This window comes from Jaculus jaculus, chromosome 21 (genome assembly GCF_020740685.1).
Source record: "Jaculus jaculus isolate mJacJac1 chromosome 21, mJacJac1.mat.Y.cur, whole genome shotgun sequence".
Lineage (NCBI taxonomy): Eukaryota > Metazoa > Chordata > Mammalia > Rodentia > Dipodidae > Jaculus > Jaculus jaculus.
The window spans coordinates 12,513,574-12,530,704 of record NC_059122.1 but is presented as its reverse complement, the minus strand read 5'-3'; the positions used below and the strand labels follow the sequence as shown (position 1 = coordinate 12,530,704).

Here is a 17,131-nt window from a genome sequence, read left to right as displayed (position 1 = left end):
AGCCTGGCATCTCGGAGAGGCTGGCCACTTGCAAGCATGCCCAGAGAGCGCCCTTCCTGCTCTGCAAGTGCGTCCCTCCTTAACAGCACTGGGTCGAAAGGCGCGTGCACCCCCACCCCAGGCTGGCATCTCCGAGAGGCTGGCCACCTGCATGCATGCCCAGAGAGCGCCCTTCCTGCTCTGCAAGTGCGTCCCTCCTTAACAGCACTGGGACGAAAGGCGCGCGCACCCCCACCCCAGCCTGGCATCTCGGAGAGGCTGGCCACTTGCATGCATGCCCAGAGAGCGCCCTTCCTGCTCTGCAAGGGCGTCCCTCCTTAGCAGCGCTGGGACGAAAGGCGCGCGCACCCCCACCCCAGCCTGGCATCTCGGAGAGGCTGGCCACTTGCAAGCATGCCCAGAGAGCGCCCTTCCTGCTCTGCAAGTGCGTCCCTCCTTAACAGCACTGGGACGAAAGGCGCGCGCACCCCCACCCCAGCCTGGCATCTTGGAGAGGCTGGCCACCTGCATGCATGCCCAGAGAGCGCCCTTCCTGCTACGCAAGTGTGTCCCTCCTTAGCAGCGCTGGGACGAAAGGCGCGCGCACCCCCACCCCAGCCTGGCATCTCGGAGAGGCTGGCCACCTGCATGCATGCCCAGAGAGCGCCCTTCCTGCTTTGCAAGTGCGTCCCTCCTTAGCAGCGCCGGGACGAAAGGCGCGCGCACCCCCACCCCAGCCTGGCATCTTGGAGAGTCTGGCCACTTGCAAGCATGCCCAGAGAGCGCACCCCCTGTCCTCCCTGCAGCCCGGGAGGCTTCGGGGTCCTCCCCCGCCCCGATCCCCCTCCCCAGGTCTCCCCGGGGGGTTGGAGTGGGTGCGAGTGTCCTCACCGGCGCTGGGGTCGGGCGGCCCGAACTCGAGCGCGTAGCGCACCACGAAGTAGTTGTTCCACACGTAGAGCTGGTTGTCGCGCGGGTTGTAGTCCACGGAGGACACGAACTGGTAGGGGTTGGGGAAGGCCATGGCCACGGGCTCCTCGCGGTTGGCGCGCGTGTTGAAGGCGTAGTCGACGCGGTTGCCCGCCGCCTCGCTGTCGTCGTCCACGTAGACGGAGCGCAGCACGTAGAGCACGCCGCACGCCATGAAGGCGTTGGACGCCGAGCGCTTGTCGTAGGCCGTCTGCCACGTGCCCTCGAAGCGCAGCGTGTACGGGTTCAGCTGGCTCACCACCAGCCGCCCGCTGTTGCCCTCGGTGGCGTAGAGCACCCACAGCCCGTCCTCGTCCACGGCCAGGTCGATGTCCGTCTTGCCGCCCCAGCGGTAGGGCGACGTGTCGTGGTAGTTGGCCGCCGCGATCACCGTCTCGCCGCTCTTGATCCGCGTGCGCAGGTCGTACTTGACCACGTTGCGCGTGCGCTCCTTGTTGTAGAAGGCGGCGCCGTCGTAGACCACGAAGCCCGTGCCGTCCACGCGGTGCGGCAGCCGGTAGGTGGTGGTGTGGCGCGCCGCCACGTAGTCGTCCCACGACGCGTACTCGGTCAGCGTGTCCGTGCGGTACGGGATCCAGGGCATCACGTAGATGCGGTCGCCCGCCTGCAGCGGGTCCTTGCACCACGCGCCCGACTGGTGCTCCGACTCGTGCGTGGACGTGGGCTCCAGCACCTTCTGCAGGGTCCCCGGGCACACGAAGACTGGGGAGGGGTGGGGGGGGAGGGAAGGGGGGGCGTTGCGTGTGCGTGATGTGGGAGGTGGGGAGGGAGGAGGATGCGCGCACACACACACGCGCGCGCGCGCGCGCACACACACAGAGAGACAGAGAGAGACACAGAGAGAGAGAGAGAGAGAGAGAGAGACAAGAGAGGCAAGTTGGTCACGTGGTTGCAAAGCTGGGCGTGGGGGTGGGGCAAAGCCAGGCTGTCCCCCCACCCTGCTGCTGCAGTCAAGGTTGCTTGGTAAGGGCTGGTGATGGTTGGGAAGGGAAGTTGAGTCACATGGTTGCAAAGCTAAAAGGGAGGGGGGGAGTCGTGGGCAGATGGGGCAAAGCCAGACTGTTACCACCACCCACCACCGCCACCGCCACCCCACCGCTGCAGTCAAGGTTGCTTGGTAAGGGCTGGTGACTGGGAAGGGTAGGTGGGTGGAACACCTGGGTGGACTGGTCACTCCCCACCCCGCCCCAGCTGCCCCTCAACTCTCCCTACAGGTCATGGAGAACAAGGGTTAGTATGTGTGTGTGTGCGTGCGTGTGCGTGTGTGTGTGTGTGTATGTGTCTGAGGCGGGGGAGGGGGGTGTTGGGGAGGGCAGGTGGGAGACGGAAGGATAAGCCTCTTATTTTTCTGTTCACTGGCTGCTGGAGCAGAGTCCTCCCCAGAGCCACTCTGGGAATGATGGAGGTGGGTTGGGGAAGGGCGCGGGTGGGTGGGTAGGGAGCAAGGAAGTCTGTCGCAGTAGCACCGCCCCCTGAGAGTTTAGGGTCCCCACCCTGGCCTTCACTCTGCCTCTTTCGAAAAACTAGGGGCTCAGGGGCCCATCCTTCACCAACCACCAGGGCAGTTATTATTATTATTATTTTTTTAATAATACGGCTGGATAATAATACGGCTGGATAATAATATGGCTTAGAGGTTAAGGCATTTGCCTGCAAAGCCAAAGGATCTGGGTTCGATTCCCCAGGGCCCACGTAAGCCAGATGCACATGGGGGGGGGCGCATGCATGCGTCTGGAGTTCATTTTACAGTGGCTGGAGGCCCTGGCGCGCCCATTCTGTCCCTCTCTGCCTCTTTCTCTGTATCAAATAAATAAGTAAGTAATATAAAAAAAAATAATAAGTAAAACTTCACTTTATTCCCCGCCCCCTGCAAAAAAGTTTCAAGAGAAAATGACATTTCCAGACCAACTGTGGGTGTAAGGAACATTCCCACTCCAAAGAGGGAGGCCTAGGGCCATCCACTCTCTCCCCAGGACCCCAACGCTTGTCTGCGCTCTACCCGCCGAATCAGTAAGGGAGGAAGAGGCTCCAGCAGGCAGACCACAGGCTAGGCTAGGGGCACCCAGCCTTGCCCAGCCAGCAGGGCCTCTCCCGTAGGCCAGGTTCATCAGCACCCACTGACTGATACTGGTATGCAGGGGTGGAGTGGGGACATGGAGGGACTGGACTCCCGGGAGATTTGGGGTTGGGGGAGCTGCGCAGAGGGAAGAGAGACAAGGGGGGGGGGGGCTCCACGAAGTCCTGGCTCCAAGGGAGGCGCTCTGGAGACCACCTGGGAAGAAAGGGTTAGTGCTGGCGGAGGAGAGAGGGGGGGGTGAGCAGAGAATTCACTCCAAGGCCCAGGCCCGACTGAGGGTCCCTTGCAGGGGGGCAGTCCCAGGTCCAGCTCGGTGGGGGCAAGGGAGGGAAACCAGGTGCTAGGATAAAGATCCAGCCCGCCCCAGTCAGCGCCCCCACCCCACCTCCCCTGCCCCGGACCCCCGATTTACCTGCGACCATCCCCGGCTCGGGAGGAGGGACCAAGGCAGCGCTGATGTCAGAAAGGTGGGGGGCCCCGCCCCACCCCCCCAATTCCCTGAAAAGAGGAAAACCTGCACTGCATCCCCTTCTGTTGGCCTGCCCCGCTCTTGTCCCTCACAGGCCCCTACCGATCCAGCCGGGTCCCCTCGCCCCCACCGCCTCTCCTCCCCGAGTGTGGTGGGCCACAAGTTCCCCCATCCAGGAGGGCTGGAGCCCCCCCCTCTCACCTCCCCATAACAGAACCCCCAGGCAGCACTGGGGTGGGATGGTCCCTACAGTGAATTCTCTGCTCCCGCTTGGGCAGCCCCCTCCCCTCCTCCCCTCACCAAAAGCAGCTGGCCCCAAGGAGGGCAGGCAGGGCTGGAGACTTGGTGCCAGCATCAGTACTGAGAAGGGACTAGGGCAGGAGCCAGATCTCCTGTCCACATCCAGCCTGGCTCGTTGGCAGTGTGTGTGTGTGTGCGCGCGCGCACGCGTGTGTGCATGGGGCGTCAGCAGCATCAGTAATGAGAAGGGATTGGGGCGGGGGCCAGATCAGTCCCCTCCAGCCTGGCTCTTTGGCAGGTGGTGTGCGTGTGTGTGTGGTGTGTGCCCCCTCCCTCCACAGCATCGGGGCGGCTTGGCAGGCTTAGGGGGCCAGGGGAGGCATGTGTAGCCCTCCCTCCCAGTACCAAGGCAGTTTGGCTCCGGCTTCCTAAGCGCAAACCATCCAGGAGCACACCCCTTTTTTACAGGAGGGGAGCCAGACCCACCCTGGCTTGGGCTCTTGGGACCCAGGTGTTTCTCCGTCCATGGTGCCTTTGGGGTTGGGCCTGCACCCTCTGACCTGTCCACCTGGCCTCTACCTTGTTTTTCTGAGTACCCCCCCCCAGGTACCCCATCTGTTTCACCCTGGGTCCCCCCGCCAGAGCTGTGTGTGTGAGATAAAGAGGGCCGTGGGAGGCCTCAGGGCCTGAGCTGGCCAGAGGGTACCAGGGGAGGAAAAAAAACAACAGTCAGAGGTCACCCCGTGGTGACCGTGGAAAGAAGGGAGATGAAGGGTCCGCCAGAGGACTTGGACCACAAGTGCGCCTCCCCGGCACACAGCTCTTCCCCAGCCCGCCGCCTGCACCAGAAGCAGAGATCCGCTGCTGCGGCTCCAAACCAAGGGCCTGCAAGAGGAGGAGTTTGGTGCCGTGGGCGGGCGGGCGGACTCGGGAGCGAGCAAGGGAGGGCGGCTGAGGGCCTGGGAGGAGGTGAGGCCAGGGGGAGGGAGGGGAAGGCAGGGGAGGGGAGGGGAGGGGCAGCTCAGGGGCCCCGCCCCACCTCCCTGGAAGGGGATGCTCCACAGACCACCGTGATTTCAAGGCAAAAGGGAACCTGAAGGGGCCAGCTCACTGCTCGCTTTATTGCTGCCAAGCTCAGATCTGCCAATTTCCAGAAACTTCCTAGGGAGAAAATGACCACCCCCAGCATGCCACCCTCCAAGACCTTTCGGCTGGGACACTCCCTAGCCCATAATGGATAGATGGTCCCAATCACCACGGAGCTCCTTGCAAGAAATGACGGGGCCTGCGGAAGTCCCTGGAGCACTACTGCGGACCCTCCCCCCCACCCCCCCAAACACCTCTCCCTGGTACTCTACCACAACAGCCCGGAAGAAACCCTGACTGCAGCTTTGCAAGTGTGCAGAGACAGGACCCGCCCCTGCCCACCCCCTCCAGGAGGCCCGCCCACCCCCTGCCCGCCCTTGCCCCCTCCCAGGGCTCAGGACAGCCGGCAGCCCTCCCCAGGACTGGGCCCCCAGCTGGTCAGGAGGGGTAGGGAGTGGGGGTACTGGTGCTCCGTGCTCCACAACAGCTCTGGGCCTTGGAAACGCCAAACCAGAAGAACTTAAGCCACCAGGAGCCCCGAGAGGAGGAATCTGTTACCCCAAAAGGAAAACAAAAGGTGTCTTTCCATCCCACCTCCCCTAAACCAGAAACACAGGTGCAAGGGGGAAGGAGGGAAAGAGAGAGAGAGAGAGAGAGAGAAAGAGAGAGACAAAGACAGAAAGAAAGAAGAGAAAGAAGGAAGAGAAAGAAAGAGAGAGAGAGAGAAAGGAAGAAAGAAAGAAGAAGAAAATATGAGACTCTTGCCCGGGCTCAGAGAGGAGCTTCCGCGGGTATCTGGAGGGTGAGAAGCCCGTGGCCTTGACCCTGGCGGAACACCCAGGGTGGGGAATCTCACTGGACCACGTGGGGGTGGGGGAGAAGAAGGGGCGGGAGGGGCCACATGAGTATGGTACAGGGGGAACAAAGTGTGAGTTAGGGGTCGGCATTGGTGACGGTGCGTTTACCTTTCTGCTCCACTTCTACTTTAAGCATCGGAAGAGAGAGAGAAAACAAATTGAAAAAAAAAATGTGCAAGAAAAAAAAGAGAAAAAAAAAAAAAGATTAAATTGCTTTCGTTTCTTTTCTGGCCACATGCCCCCTTTTTTCCTCTCCTTCCTCGCTCCTGCTTCCCCAGCCCCTTCTGTTAAGGGCGGCTCAGCCCCCACCCCCAAGTCCCTTCCTCTGGGGGTGTTGGATGGGGCGAGGGGCTGCTAGGGAGTCAGCGAGAGGGGGACAGGAACACACGGGAGGGGAAGAGACGAAGAGACAAGGCGTGGTACAGGCAGCCAGGTGGACAGAACCCTCGGGAAGGAGGTGCCCTTGGGTGCGGAGGGGCAGATAGGGAGCCCCAACTGCGCTCTGGCTTTGGGGGGGGGCAAAAGGCAGTAGGGAGTGGCTAACCGCAGGCTCCCCTCCACCCTCCCTGCTGCAACCACGGGTTTTGGGGGGAAGGGGTTCAGTGTCTCCTGGGCCTGGGTAACCACAACACCCCCTCCCAGCCAAGAGCACAGGCTGAACTCCTTCCTCCTAGTGCTGGCCCCACCCCTCCAGCTGTGACCCCCCCCCAAGCCCTCATGACCCCAAAACCGCCAACAGAGAAGGGCTAGCCAGACATGGACCGACAGAGAGGCAAACAGGTAGGTGCCCCCAGGCCTCGGAGAGAGAGCCAGGGTGGGGAGACAAGAGGCACAGAAATCAGGGGGGGGGGGTGTCACAGACCAGACTGGATGATACACGGGGCAGACACGCTCCCTGGGTGTGGTGGTGGTGGTGGGGGGTGTGAGGGTGAGGGTAGGGGTTGGGGGAGAAGGAGGCAAGCTCCAGGTTCAGTCTCTCTGCCCGGCCTGCTAGGGGCCCAGGAGCCCAAGCTCCACCCTGCCCTGCCCACTGCCCTTGATGATACGCGTGTGTGCGCGCCGTTAGGGACCTGGGGGAGGAAGGGAGCGTTAGGCTGGGCTCAGCTGCAAAGCAAATTCAGTGTTAGTGCAGTGTTTGTGGGTCCCCGTATCTTCAGTGCTCCCTTGGGAGCCCCTGTCCACCCCCCCCCCGCCCCCCGCCACCAGCACTGGGGTCACCCCAGCTTCTGAAGCCCAGGGCCCTGTGGTATCCAAGCGGCTTCCCCTCCAGGCTCTGCGTCCTCCTTCCCTTTAGACATTCTGCCCACGGAGGGTCCACCCGCCCGCGCTCCCGGGGAATGTCCTGGCAAGGGGGCCATATCTGGCTCCCCGGGCCTCACAGGGCCTTGGACACTGCTCAGGAAATCTTTGGTGGACAAGTAAGTGACCAGGCCTCTCTCTGCTTCACCCAGCTCCACAGTCTCCTAAACCCGAGCCCTCGTCATTTCAGAGGCCCAAGAGCTCCTCCAAACTGGCCGAGCTCTGCTGCCGCCAAGGGCTCGGGCTACCCCTGTCCTCCAGCAGCCCGGGCTGCCCCATCTCCTGGGTTGCGGGGGCCCTTCCAACACCAGAGCCCTCTGCTGCCTTTGGTTTTGTCCCTGGGGCTTGCCAAGAAAAGGTTTCCAAGCTCCAGCACTGGGGGGGGGGGGGAGGGGGTCCCCTTGACTTTGTCCCTTTTCTTTCTGGTACCATCTATGTGCTTGGGGCTCCACCTGGGCCAGGGGAGGTTTCCAGCCCTCCTCGGCCTCTGGAGGGGTCGGGCTCACCGCCTGAGGCGTGTTTTTACTTTTGACTACCATTGCAATGGTAGGAACCGGTTAACAGGTAAAGGGGCAGTCAGAACAAAAACACCGACCACCAAGCATCTAGTACCTCACTGGAAGTGCTAGGAACCGGGCCCGGCACACCTCGCAGGCCAGTCCTTTTGAGAACCCTAATGGCCGAGTGAGCTGAGGCTCAGTGCACGGAGGCCACGTGGCAGAGAGGCCACGGACGGACGCTGGCACAAGGATTGCTGTCCCCTTGGGACTTGTAGCACATGGGCACAGCCGCACCTCCCACCACCGTTCTCTATTTGCAGAGGCATTTTTTGACCCCCTCCCCTGCCCGGACACGGAGGAGTTAAAGAGGCTCAGGTGGCGGGAAAAAGCGTCCATACCATCACTGAGCACATCTTGAACCAGGCTGGGGCTTGGGCGCTGGGGGGTGACGACGACACCACCTCTGCCTTCGGGGGGTTTGGGGGGGTTGGCACTCAGAGCTCCCGCACCCGGGAACGGGCTCCGGCCGCCCGGGGGGGAGCCAAGCCCTTCGCTTCTCACGCCTGATCTCCAGGACTCGCGCCTCCTTCTGCAGCGCCCGGAGAAAAATTTTTTTTTTTTTTTTAAAGTCATTTGCTGCAGGTTTCAGAGCCAGAAAAGTCAAGAGTGCAGTCGAGCCTCACGCCCACTTGTCCAGCCCCTCTGTCCTACCCTGGCTGCCTCCCTCCTCCTCCCCGTACCACACCCCCCCACCCCCGGCTGTCCCTGCTGCGGGGTGCTGAGGAGTGGGCAGTGTCCCCAGTGCTGTGAGGAGGCTTCGGGGAGCTCAGCGCGGAAGGCCTCGGGCCCTGAAAGGAAAGGGCAAAGTCTAAAAGGAGAAAGTTACAGAAATGCACAAGCGATCCCGATTTTGCCCTGGCATCCCGCCGTGTCACCTGCGAGGAGAAATCAAAGGTTGGGGGGTGGGGGGGGGTTGGGTGGGGGGAAGGCGGGGATGAGAGGGGAACAGTTACAGGGTCTCCTGTTCCCCTGCCTCCCTCGCTCTTGGACACCCTGGTGGGCCCTACGCCTCCAGGTGGCTTCGTGAAGCCCAGTGGGAGAAGAGAGCTGGGGAGGACAGGAGGAGAGCGGGCGGGAAAGACAGGTGGGTGGTGTTAAGGGCCGGTGCCCCGGGCGGGGGTGGCGGTGGCGGTGGCGGTGGAGGTGGAGGACAGACCCTATCCTTGGTTGGCCAGGTGCAAACAAGCTCCCGGAGATCGCCTTCCCTGGGGGCCACTCTGGGTCCCCCCCCCCAACCCGGTGGCACTTGTTTCGTAGAGGAAATGCAGCCGTGGTTAATTAATACAGGCAAACCACCAGGGGCCGGGGATGTGCGTGCGACGGCCTTGCACGCCAGCTCTGACACTATGCCTCACGCGGGGCGGTCTGCCTCTCCGAGGGGACAGAATCCGGCTTCCAAGACGTGGAAGGGGCAGGAGTGTTGGGTGTTGAGGAGAGGTGACTTGGGGGTGGTGGTGGGGGGGGGTCCTGGGCAGTGAGAGCAAGAGGCAGCTATGTGTGGGAAGGGGCGTGAGACATCAGCAAGGAGAGGGGAGGCGGTGGGGAGAAGGGAGGGGCGTCGGACAAAATGTCAGCATGCTGCAGAGAGCGTGGGCCTGTGGCCCTTGAAGTGGTTCAGTAAGCAGGGGGCATGTGAAGGAGGGGGCGAATTTGGGGGGGGGGGGCGGGTGACAAGAGCCGAAGGTGTCCCAGCAGGGAGGGACGGAGTCCGTGGGCGCGGGGACAGGGGTGTCCGGGAGGGTGTGCAAGGGAGCGAGTCCACTCGTGCCCCCCCCTGGGCCGGCCCCACGGGTGTGAGCTCGTGTGTGTGTGTGTGTGTGTGTGTGTGTGTGTGTGTGCGCGCGCGCGCACGCGGGGTCGCAGCTCTCCTCCCTGGCTCTGTGGGGTGGGGGAGGGGGCCCCCCCCGCCAGCACCAGGAACGAGTGACTCACTGTAGGGGACACAGTCGTACTGCACCTCCAGGTACTTGTAGGTCCCGGGACAGGGGTCGGGGAAGGCGTCGGAGCCAGCGACCACCACACACTGGGTTCGGTTGTTACACCTGCAGGAGACAGACGGAGGAGGAAGAAGGGCGCTGGGAAGGGTGGACGCAGACCCAAGAGTCTGCGCGATCCGCAGCGGGGATGGGGGGGGCAGATACCCCCAAACCGAGAAGGTGGCGGGGAGTGGGGGACTAAGCCTTGGACATTGCATGGGGGCTTTTATCCCCAGACTCACCTCATAAGCCTTAGTGTCCCTGGTACTAGCACCTCCTCATGAGATGTAACCATGTATGTGTATATATGTATGTATGTATGTATGTGTGTATATATATACACACATACATACATACACATATACATACATATATACATATGTGTGTGTATTGTGTATACATTTATATAACATACATTATATATATATTTATATTATATCTATATGAAATATAATTTATTTATTCAATTTGGTTTCTAGCTCAGGCTGACCTAGAATTCACTATGTATTCTCAGGGTGGCCTCGAACACACGGCGATCCTCCTACCTCTGCCTCCCGAGTGCTGGGATTAAAGGCGTGCGCCACCACGCCCGGCTACCCTTCCTTTTTTTTTTTTTTTTTTTTGAGGTAGGATCTTACCGTAGCCCAGGCTGATCTTGAACTCACAGGGTTCCTCCTACTTCTGCCTGGGATTAAAGGTGTGTGCCACCAGGGCCCCGGCTGGATGTTCCTCTCTCTATCACTCTCCTTGCTGTTAGGAACTTAACCCTCTAAAACCGAGAGCGAACACCGACCCTCGTCCTTCAGTTCTTTCTGTCAGGCATTTGATCAAAGCAACTGACCCAATTCCTCATCCTTGCAACGTGCCAGGAAAGATGTGGGCATGCAGGAAATACCCAGCTGGCTTCTAACAGGCAGACAGACCCTTGTCTCCCTGTAGTTTTGCCTTTAACTGGGGAGTGCTAAGTGCCAATGCAGAAAACTCCAGAAAGGGCCAGAAGTCTTTTAGGGAGGCATTCAGGAAAGATGGTGGGGGTCTGATCCTATCTCCCTTTTCCCATCCTTAAAATACAGCAGTAGCCTCAAGGGTCAGAGGCACCATATGATTTTTAAGTATGTGCCCATTGGGCTGGAGAAATAGCTTAGCAGTTAAGGTATTTGCCTGTGAAGTCAAAGGATCCAGGTTTGATTCTCCAGGTCCCATGAAAGCCAGATGCACAAGGTGGTACATGCATCTGGAGTTCGTTTACAGTAGCTGGAGGCCCAGGCGCACCCATTCTCTCTCCCTCTCTGTCTCCCTCTCTGTGTCTCTAATAAATAAATAAAAAATTTAAAAAGTTTAAGTATGCGCTCTGCAGAATTAACTGCAGGTGTCTGAGCAAATTCTGCACACGTTCATAGCTACATTATCCACACCTGCCAAAAGGGGGAGCTGCTGAGACGTGTACCCTCGGAGGAACAGATAAACAAAATGTGGCCTGTTTGCACATGAGACACGGTCCTCGAAATTGCCCCCTGGAAACTAGAGATTAGGTCTGTTGTCATGGAATATGCGGATGGGGGAGAGGAGTCATCAGACTGCCCACCTGAGATTTTAGCTTCCCTCTCTCTGAGCTAGCTGTCTGCAAGGGTGCAGGACAGTCTCCTGGCCTCAGGGGGAGATTGAGTGCATATAAATTACAAGATCAGGGGTGGAGAGAGATAGCTTAGTGGTTAAGGTGCTTGCCTGCGAAGCCTAAGGACCCAGGTTCGACTTCCCAGAATCCACATAAACCAGACAGGCAAGGTTAGGCTTAAGTACAAGGTGGCACACACGTCTGACTACTGCAGTGCCGAGACCCTGACATGCCAATTCTCCCTGTCTCTTTCACTCTCATGAAAAAATGAAGGGGGGGGGCGGGGCTGGAGAGATGGCTTAGTGGTTAAGGCGCTTGCTTGCAAAGCCCAAGAACCCATTGTGATGGTTTGATTCAGGCATCCCCCATAAACGTAGGTGTTCTGAATGCTAAGTTCCCAGCTGATAGAGATTTGGGAATTAACACCTCCTGGAGGCCGTGCATTGTTGGGGGGTGGGCTTACGGGTGTTATACCCAGTGTCCCCTTGCCAGTGTTTGGCACACTCTCCTGTTGCTATTGTCCACCTTATGTTGGCCAGAGGGCGATGTCCACCCTCGGCTCATGCCATCGTTTTCCCCTGCCATCGTGGAGCTTCCCCTCAAGCCTGTAAGCCAAAATAAACCTCTTCCCACCCCCCCCCCCACAAGCTGCTCTTGGTTGGGTGATTTCTACCAGCAATGTGAACCTGACTGCAACAGTAAAGTGGTACCGAGGAGTGGGATTGCTGCTAGACGCCTGACTATGTGGTTTTGGCCTTTTGGAGCTGATTTTCTAGAGGAATGTGGAAGGATTTGAAACCTTGGCCTAAGAGATGCCTTGCAGTGCTGTAAATACAGCTTGATGGACTATTTTGGTCAGAATTGAAAGACCTGAATGCAGTGAGAACTATGGACTGAGAGGTTTGGCTTATGAGGGTGAGAAAGAGCTTTGCCTGGATTGGGCTAGCAGTTTGTGTGAGAAGCTTGCTCTTATGCCCGTGTCCTGAGAAGTTGTGCAGGGTTGCTTTGCATAGAAATGAACAGGTGTGAGCAGAGGGATATGGCACAGGAAGAAAAATCTTTGGGTGAACTGCTGCCTGTTCAGCTGCAACTGAGAGATTACAACCTTTGAGACTGGGCTAGCTGACCTGCACTGGGGCAAGAGGAAGAATGTAGACTCTTTTGAAGGGGCCTGAGTGCTCAAGGAGTGTCCTGTTCTTCAAAGTCTCCTTTATTCTCTCCTGGGTTAACAAATTGGCACCCTACCTGGTATTGTGGAGTATAAGAAATACAGCAAAGAGAGGGTCATTAAGTTTGCAACACAGTCTTGTGTTTTGGAAATGGCCACAGGCAGTGTGAAGCAGGCTTGCTGGATGCCTGCATGGAGACCCGATGGAGCCGCCAGGACCACAAGGTGGCTGCTAAGTAGAGCTGCCGGTCCCCAGTGAAGTTTTCCAGGACTGTGAGTAGCCTAGCTGGAGGGGTGGAATTGGAATACCAGAGATTTGTTGTTGGTTAGAATTATCAAACTTGGAGAATTCTCACTGGCTAGAGTTGTTGGACTTGAAGGTATAGAGTTTGATGTTTGCCCTGGTTGTTTTAAATCTTGTATTGGTTGAATGTTTCTTTGCTATGCCATTTTTGCAGTGTGAATATTTATTCTGTGCCATTATGGGTTTTGGGGGGATTTTTTGGTATTATGGCTCAGTTAAAGATATTGAACTATGGGGATGTATGAACATCATTGGGATTGATTAAAAACTATGGGGACTTTTAAAGTTGGATGAATACATTGCATTTTGCATCAAGGAAAGTTATCAGTTTATAGGGGCCAGGGGTGGAATGTGGTGGCTTGATTCAGGTGTCCCCCATAAACATAGGGGTTCTGAATGCTAGGTTCCCAGCTGATGGACATTTTGGAATTAATGCCTCCTGGAGGGAGTGTATTGTTGGGTGTGGGCTTATGGGTATTATAGGCAGTTTCCCCTTGCCAGTGTTTGGCACACCCTCCTGTTCCTGTTGTCCACTTTATGTGGGCCAGAAGGTGATGTCCACCCTCTGTTCATGCCATCATTTTCCCCTGCCATTGTGGAGCTTCCCCTCAAACCTGTAAGCCTAAATAAACCTCTTTTTCCCACAAGGTGCTCTTTTTTTTTTTTTTTTTTTGGTTTTTCGAGGTAGGGTCTCACTCTGGTCCAGGCTGACCTGGAATTAACTCTGTAGTCTCAGGGTGGCCTTGAACTCATGGCAATCCTCCTACCTATGCCTCCCGAGTGCTGGGATTAAAGGCGTGTGCCACCATGCCCAGCTACAAGGTGCTCTTGATTGGGTGATTTCTACCAGCAATGAGAACTTGACTGCAACTCTCCAGATCCTATGTAAGCCAGATGCACAAAGGTGAGGCAAGCTCAAGGTGGCACATGTCCACTAGGTGGCACAAGCATCTGGAGTTCAAATGCAGTGGCTGAGGCCCTGGCGTGCCAATTCTCTCTATGTATAAAATAAAATAATAAAAAACCCCTCTGAATTGTAACGGAAGTTTCAAGAGTACACCATTCAAACATCTAAATCAGTAGAGGCAATAAGAAAAAAAAAAGGAGATGATCAAGGGACAGGACCCCATCTATGCAGCTATGGGGGGGGGGGCTGTCATCATGCTGGAATGAGGCCTATTGATGCTACTGCTGCTTTGGGGTCTTTCTGCTCCCATAAGTAACCCTTCTCTCATCCTCCCTGAGGAAGTTCAGTACCCCCATTGGCTCACCAGGGTGAGCTACAGTGGAATTGGCCTTCAGTCTGCTATGGGTGTCCTGCCTGGAGGAGCAGACCCTTGTCAGCTCTGCAGAAGAGTTTAGACTTTAACACAGAACATCAGTATTTTGGGCTGGAGGGATGGCTTAGCAATTAAGGCGTTTGCTTGCAAAGCCAAAGGACCCATGTTCGATTCCCCAGGACCCCTGTCAATTGGATGCACAAAGTGGCGCATGTGTCTGGAGTTCATTTGCAGTGGTTGGAAGCCCTGGCGCGCCCATTCTCTAACTGCCTCTCTCTCTCTCTCTCTCTCTGCTTCTTTCTCTCCCTCTCAACTTAATAAATAAATTTTTAAAAAATCAGTATTTGGCCACAACAAAAGGTAAAGCACTGGTCCATGTCGTAACAGGAGAAACCCTGATAATGATGCTACAGGAAGCCAGACAACCGCACAGAGTGGGGCTGTGCACAGGAGGTGTCTGGAACAGGCAAATCCAGGTGGAGACAGCAGACAACTGGTCGTCAAGGGATGGGGGCGGGGCCAGAGGAGAATGAGAAGCAACTGCTAAGGGTATGTGGTTTACTTTTATTTGATTTTTATTTATTTGACAGAGAAAGAGTAAGGGGGGAGGGAGAGAGAGAGAGAGAGAGAGAGAGAATAGGCACACCAGGGCCTCCAGCCACTGCAAACGAACACCCGTGTTCAATGCTCCAGATCCCATGTAAGCCAGATGCACAAAGGTGAGGCAAGCGCAAGGTGGCACATGTCCACTAGGTGGCGCAAGCATCTGGTGTTCAATTGCAGTAGCTGAGGCCCTGGCATGCCAATTCTCTCTCTATATAAAATAAAATAATAGGGGCTGGAAAGATGGCTTAGCGGTTAAGCGCTTGCCTGTGAAGCCTAAGGACCCCGGTTCGAGGCTCGGTTCCCCAGGTCCCACGTTAGCCAGATGCACAAGGGGGCGCACGCGTCTGGAGTTCGTTTGCAGAGGCTGGAAGCCCTGGCGCGCCCATTCTCTATCTCTCCCTCTATCTGTCTTTCTCTCTGTGTCTGTTGCTCTCAAATAAATAAATAAATAAAAATTAAAAAAATTAAAAATAAAATAATAAAAGGAACTCTGGGGGGCTGGAGGGATGGCTTAGTGGTTAAGGGACTTGCCTGCACAGCCAAAGGACCCTGGTTCAATTCCCCAGGACCCATGTAAGCCAGATGCACAAGGTGGCACATGTGTCTGGAGGCTCTAGCTTACCCATTCTCTCTGTTTCTTTTTCTATATATCTCTCTCTCAAATAAATAAAAATAAATATTAAAAATATTTATGTGTGTTTGAAAGAGATGGCAAGGGAAACCAAGAGAGAGAGAGAGAGAGAGAGAGAGAGAGAGAATGGATGCACCAGGGCCTCCAGTCACTGCAAACGAACTCCAGATGCATGTGCCCCCTTGTATCTCTGACTTTACGCGTCCTGGGGAATCGGCCCTGGGCCCTTTGGCTTTGCAGGCAAGTGCCTTAACTGCTAAGCCATCTCTCCAGCCCAAATAAATAAAATTTTTGAATGGCTACTTTAATTTCAGCCTTAGCAGAAGGGAAGAGAATGCACTGAACTTCCTGGTGTTGGGGGTATGGGGGGACGGACCCCAGACCCCAGATTCCTCTGGAGCTAGAAGGGCACACAGGTCAACTCCTGGCCCAAGAAGGCAGTGGGCGTGGCATGTGTCTTCAGTGGGCTGGGATGTGGGAGGTGGAGGCAACAGAGGCCCAGTGAGGCAGGGGCTGTGTGTTGTGGCTTTTGATCTAGAATCTAGCCTGGGCCCATTCTTCCTAGGTGTCTGTCAGAACAGCTCCGTGGTAACCTTAACAGGCCCGGAGAATCACGGACTCAGGAGAGGAAGCGGGATGGAGGGCCTGCCTGTCTTCCAGATGCTTCCGTGGCCCAGTCACCACATCGCTCAGCCTCCCTCGTGGCGGTGGGATGGAGGCACACTGTGCCCACACTAAGGAGGCAAAGCCAGGCCCGAGGCTGGTGCGGAAGAGGAAAAGTGGGCAGGGAGACAGGGAGTTCCCCAGGAAGGGGGCTGGCTTAAAAAGCAAAGGCTGGTAAGCTGGTCAGGGCATCAGAAGACAGCAAGAAGGGCTGAAGCGATGGATGGCTTAGCGGTTAACACGCTTGCCTCCAAAGCCAAAGGACCCTGGTTCGATTCCCCAGGACCCACGTTAGCCAGATGCACAAGGGGGCGCATGCGTCTGGAGTTCGCTTGCAGTAGCTGGAGGCCCTGGGGCGCCAATTCTATCTCAAGTAAGTAAATAAATAAAATATTAAAACGGAAGATGGGGAGGGAAAAAGGCTCCATAGGAGGATGGCGGTTTGACAGATGACAGCTACCTGACCTTGCTTATGCCCCATGAGGATTGTGGTAGCCCCAGCGAGCTGGTTCCAGCCTTCCCCTGCTCCCTCCCTACGTCCTAGGTCCAGGAGTGAGCCTTTGAACTCTCAGGCACTAGGCAAATACACAGCGAGTGCCTGTTATTAGGTCACAGCAGCAAGAGACAAGAGCCCACTGTCCCTGCGGGGCTGATGGCCCCGTGAGGGATAAACCACACCGGGGCAAATTACCTAATAGAAATAGAGACAGAAGGGCTGGAGGGATGGCTTAGTGGTTACGGCGCTTGCCTGCAAGGCCAAAGAACCCAGGTTCGATTCCCCAGGACCCACATAAGCTCAATGCACGAGGGGACGCACGCGTCTAGAGTTCACTTACAGTGTCTGGAGGCTCTGGCGCTCTCTTATCTGCCTATTTCTCTCTCAAATAAATAAATAAAATATTTTTTTTTAAAAAAGAAATATAGACAGAAAGCCAGGCGTGGTGGTGCACGCCTTTAATCCCAGCACTCGGGAGGCAGAGGTAGGAGGATCACCGTGAGTTGGAGGCCAGCCTGGGACTACACAGTGAATTCCAGGTCAGCCTGAGCTAGAGTGAGACGCTACCTCGAAAAACCAAAATATAATAAATAAAATAAGAAATATAGACAGAAAGCCAGGCGTGGTGGCGCACGCCTTTAATCCCAGCACTCGGGAGGCAGAGGTAGGATGATCACTGTGAGTTCAAGGCCACCCTGAGACTCCATAGTGAATTCCTGGTCAGCCTGAGCTAGAGTGAGACCCTACCTCAAAAAGCCAAAAAAGAAATATAGGAGGGAGGTAGAACCAAGAGATAAGGTAGAAGCGGGGTCTGGGAATCAGGACGGGGCAGCAA

At 56.7% G+C, this 17,131-nt stretch overlaps 1 protein-coding gene across 2 annotated transcripts in view; it reads right to left on the bottom strand.

Annotated features, from left to right (window-relative positions):
• Adgrl1 (adhesion G protein-coupled receptor L1) overlaps positions 1 to 17,131 on the bottom strand; it is a 70,343-nt gene that overhangs the window by 16,810 nt on the left and 36,402 nt on the right. Inside the window, exons 4-6 of one of the 2 annotated variants that reach the window (XM_045139221.1) lie at positions 9,490 to 9,599; positions 5,807 to 5,821; positions 871 to 1,671 (exon numbers count right to left, since the gene is read on the bottom strand). In XM_045139221.1, the coding sequence (XP_044995156.1) occupies positions 871 to 1,671; positions 5,807 to 5,821; positions 9,490 to 9,599 (926 nt within the window). The remainder of the gene's footprint in view (positions 1 to 870; positions 1,672 to 5,806; positions 5,822 to 9,489; positions 9,600 to 17,131) is intronic. The other variant, XM_045139222.1, reaches the window with a different exon arrangement.